The 3,153-nt window shown below is 36.3% G+C and overlaps 1 protein-coding gene across 1 annotated transcript; it reads right to left on the bottom strand.

Moving 5' to 3' along the window:
- Positions 1-764: 764 nt before the first annotated feature.
- LOC108838701 (GDSL esterase/lipase EXL2) lies at positions 765-2,703 on the bottom strand. Its single transcript, XM_056990512.1, has 5 exons — positions 2,361-2,703; positions 1,808-1,938; positions 1,493-1,726; positions 1,096-1,351; positions 765-958 (listed from the first exon to the last, which is right to left on the bottom strand). Exons 1-5 carry the CDS (start codon positions 2,653-2,655, stop codon positions 765-767), a joined length of 1,110 nt encoding a protein of 369 aa, XP_056846492.1. The 5' UTR covers positions 2,656-2,703.
- Positions 2,704-3,153: the final 450 nt, after the last annotated feature.

The raw sequence follows: 3,153 nt of genomic DNA, 5'->3' as shown, positions 1-3,153 counted from the left end.
GTGTCGTCTCTCCAGTCTCCATCATACTACAGTCCCTAACCGTGTTCTCTCTCCAGACTCCCTTAAAAATTTACATCCTTATAATATGCATCAACGAGTGAATCTCCAAACATTATTATCTCCGAGATCGTTTTGTTTGTCTGCAGGTTCAACAGAGCCGGTGGCGTCATCTCAAATAACAACACGAGAAGGAGCAGAAGAGAAGCTATATGTTATGAACAATGTTGTGTCGTTTCGTTGTTTGCTCCATATGGCCTTTAGTGTAATCGCAACTAGAGCAACGAAATCAGAATATAAAAAAATATAGATTAGAGAAAGAAAAAAAAACCAAGAAACCAACACGGGTTGGCCTAGAGGCCAGTTGAGGTAACAACCAATACGCAATACGCTTTTCGCAGGTTCGATTGTGGTCAATTTTCACATGGTCCCTCTGGACCTCCGGAAAGCCGCCGCTGCCGTAAAAACCCTCCGGACCCTTAGTGGTTCAGATTGTGGGGGCGGTGGTCGGCGCTAGTCGGGTTCCTACGGAATCCGGACACTCGGGTTAACAAAAAAAAAAAAAAAGACCAAGAAAACATCCAACAAGATAACAAAGGGAGATTAAGTCATAACTCTCTAAGTTTCTTTTTAGTTGGATGGACATTGCCCATATACATAAGCATATGCTTTTAGACGCACATCAGTATTTTTCGTCTAGTAAGATGATAAGCAGCAAAGAAAGGCAAATGATCACTCAGATTACAACTTAGATGTGCAACCATAAACTAAAATATCTCGTTGAGAACTCTTTCAAAATATTTTGCGGACATAATCTTGTACGTCTTCTCGGTGGGATGAAAACTATCCCAAAACACATAATCATGTCGATTCGGACATACGTCAGCAGTGAAATTGTTACATAACACAGCAACTTCAATTAGTCCAGTTCCACAACACCCTCTATCAACCACCTGAAATCCTGTCATGTATATCATGATAAACATACGGCTTTATTAAGTCTTTGTTGTTGTTAAAATAGAAAGGTTTTAAAATCACTTATATATATATATATATATATATATATATATATAGGAAAAAAAAGAGAAAAGTATTTACCATATTGTTGAGGATTTAGAATAATATCAAGAAGAGAATCATATATATCGATGTAGATTAGCGCACTGTCACGTAAAGTTATTGACAGAGAATCTAAGTTTGCAGAAAGCTTAGCATTGTAAAGCTTTGTTGCATCATTGAATCTAGAAACACAATTCCTCGTTGGTCCTCCTGCCACGGTTCTCTGTGAAGGCACACATCCTAGTGGCGGTACACCGAATACTTGTATTCTTCTCGCTCCATATTCAAGTAATTTCTGTCATACCACATCATTGAAAAGACAAAGCTTAAAAGAAAGGGAATAAAAAAGAGTTACTAGATGAATCCATATGTAAATCAGGTTTGGCTATCAATAAGTAGCTTTCTGAATATATATAGTTTATCAATTATTTCATACTTGAGCAAAAGATCGAGCCTTGTCAACCATAAGAGTGGTAAAGGAGGCGACATCGTATTGGCGTTGCACAGAAGGAAGGGCAAAGTATGTATTGATTATATCATTACTACCACATATGACCATGAATAAACTATTTTCTATGATGAACTTTGTTCTCTCTTCCCCAACCATCTCCTTCAGTTTCTCTATATACTCTTCGAACAATTTTAATTGCTGCGATAGTGATATTCCTCCCTTTAAAAACAACAATCATCAAGTTTAGAAACTAATTATACCAGTTGTGTACATAAATCTTAAGAACCAGAGTTGAATTACTGATAATTGGGTTGTGAAAGGAACGTAACCAGCACCACCAGACGCAAATGTTACACCGGTTAAGAGATCCTTCGGTTTCAAATTTGGATCTCGGTATGCCGGTAGATTTGATTTAATTCCGAATTCCTCCGCTATAACAAGCAAGAAAAATAAGAGAATAATTCATTGTATGTTAATAAGGGTTTCGTAGCCCTTAAATTATATGATGTTTCGCTTTTCAGTTTTATATACGAAGTTAAACACAAGGAAGTGACACGTACTTACTTGAAAACTGAGAAAAACTGATCACATGTTACGGAGAAATACATAACCACTGAATTAAATGTCATCTTGATATTAAATCTTGATCTTACCATTTTATCATCCATAATGTAAACTACATACAACACGTCCCTAGCTAGTTTGTAGTCACTATACAATAAATTGTAACCGGAGAAAATGGCTTTCTAGGCTTAAAACTTAAAAGTTTTGTTTATAAGGCACAAATGATCGTTTAGGTTTTATCTATTAAGGAAAAGATCAAATATACCAAAGAAAGCAAGGTGAACTTTACCTATAAAGTCAGTCGGAACTTTGCCGTTGGAAAACCTTCCGGTAGGTATTCCACCGTCAAAATCAATTCCATAAGGAGGATAATTGCATCTAGCCAACGTTGTCGTAATGTCATCGTTATTTCCAGCATCAACAATCGAATCTCCAAACACTATTATCGCCGGAATCGTTTTGTTTGGCGGCAGTTTCACCAAAGCGTTTGTGGTTGTCTCAGATAACAACACCATAAAGAGAACGCACAGAAATAATCTCGAAGAAGAAGTAATGCAATGGGCAATAGTGATGTGTCTTTTCATTGTTGCTCTATGTATCTTCCTTTGAAACAAAGCTTTTGGAATGGTGACTATGAGAAAGAAAATAAAAAACTTGGAATGGTTTGTATGTATAACGATTAACCTAATATATAAGGAAACTTTACACTTAATGGCTAATAGTCTAGAGTAGTGGAGGATTCAAAAATAAGTAACTAGATTAGCCACGTACACTTCTTACAAGTATTCTAATAATTATGGGGATTGTGAAATTGCTATTTTCATTTCCTTTACCACAAAAGAAAATCATACGACCAAATTACTATTTTCACCTTTATACTATTATTTCTTCATATAAATCCATTCAACAAACAAAAGTCAGATCAAAGAGATCTTTGGAATCCTTCAAGATATCCTTAAGCTAGCTCTCTTCTCATTTTGTCTCTATCGTCTTCCAGTTCGTCCCTCGTTCCCAGAACAGGGAAACTGATCTTTTAGCTAAAAGGGTCCTTAAGGCCCATCTCCCTTCTTCTTCTCGTTTTG

Source organism: Raphanus sativus, chromosome 7 (assembly GCF_000801105.2).
Source record: "Raphanus sativus cultivar WK10039 chromosome 7, ASM80110v3, whole genome shotgun sequence".
Taxonomy (NCBI): domain Eukaryota; kingdom Viridiplantae; phylum Streptophyta; class Magnoliopsida; order Brassicales; family Brassicaceae; genus Raphanus; species Raphanus sativus.
The sequence above is the reverse complement of the archived record's forward strand: the minus strand, read 5'-3'. Positions and strand labels throughout refer to the sequence as shown.

Bases quoted from the DNA above. Each gene is read 5' to 3' on its own strand.
- LOC108838701 (XM_056990512.1), bottom strand. From the start codon at position 2,655: ATGAAAAGACACATCACTATTGCCCATTGCATTACTTCTTCTTCGAGA. The intron at 1,727-1,807 runs GTAATTCAACTC...TTGTTTTTAAAG, and splicing joins CTTTCACAACCCAATTATCA to GGAGGAATATCACTATCGCA. The intron at 959-1,095 runs GTAAATACTTTT...TATACATGACAG, and splicing joins TCTAAATCCTCAACAATATG to GATTTCAGGTGGTTGATAGA.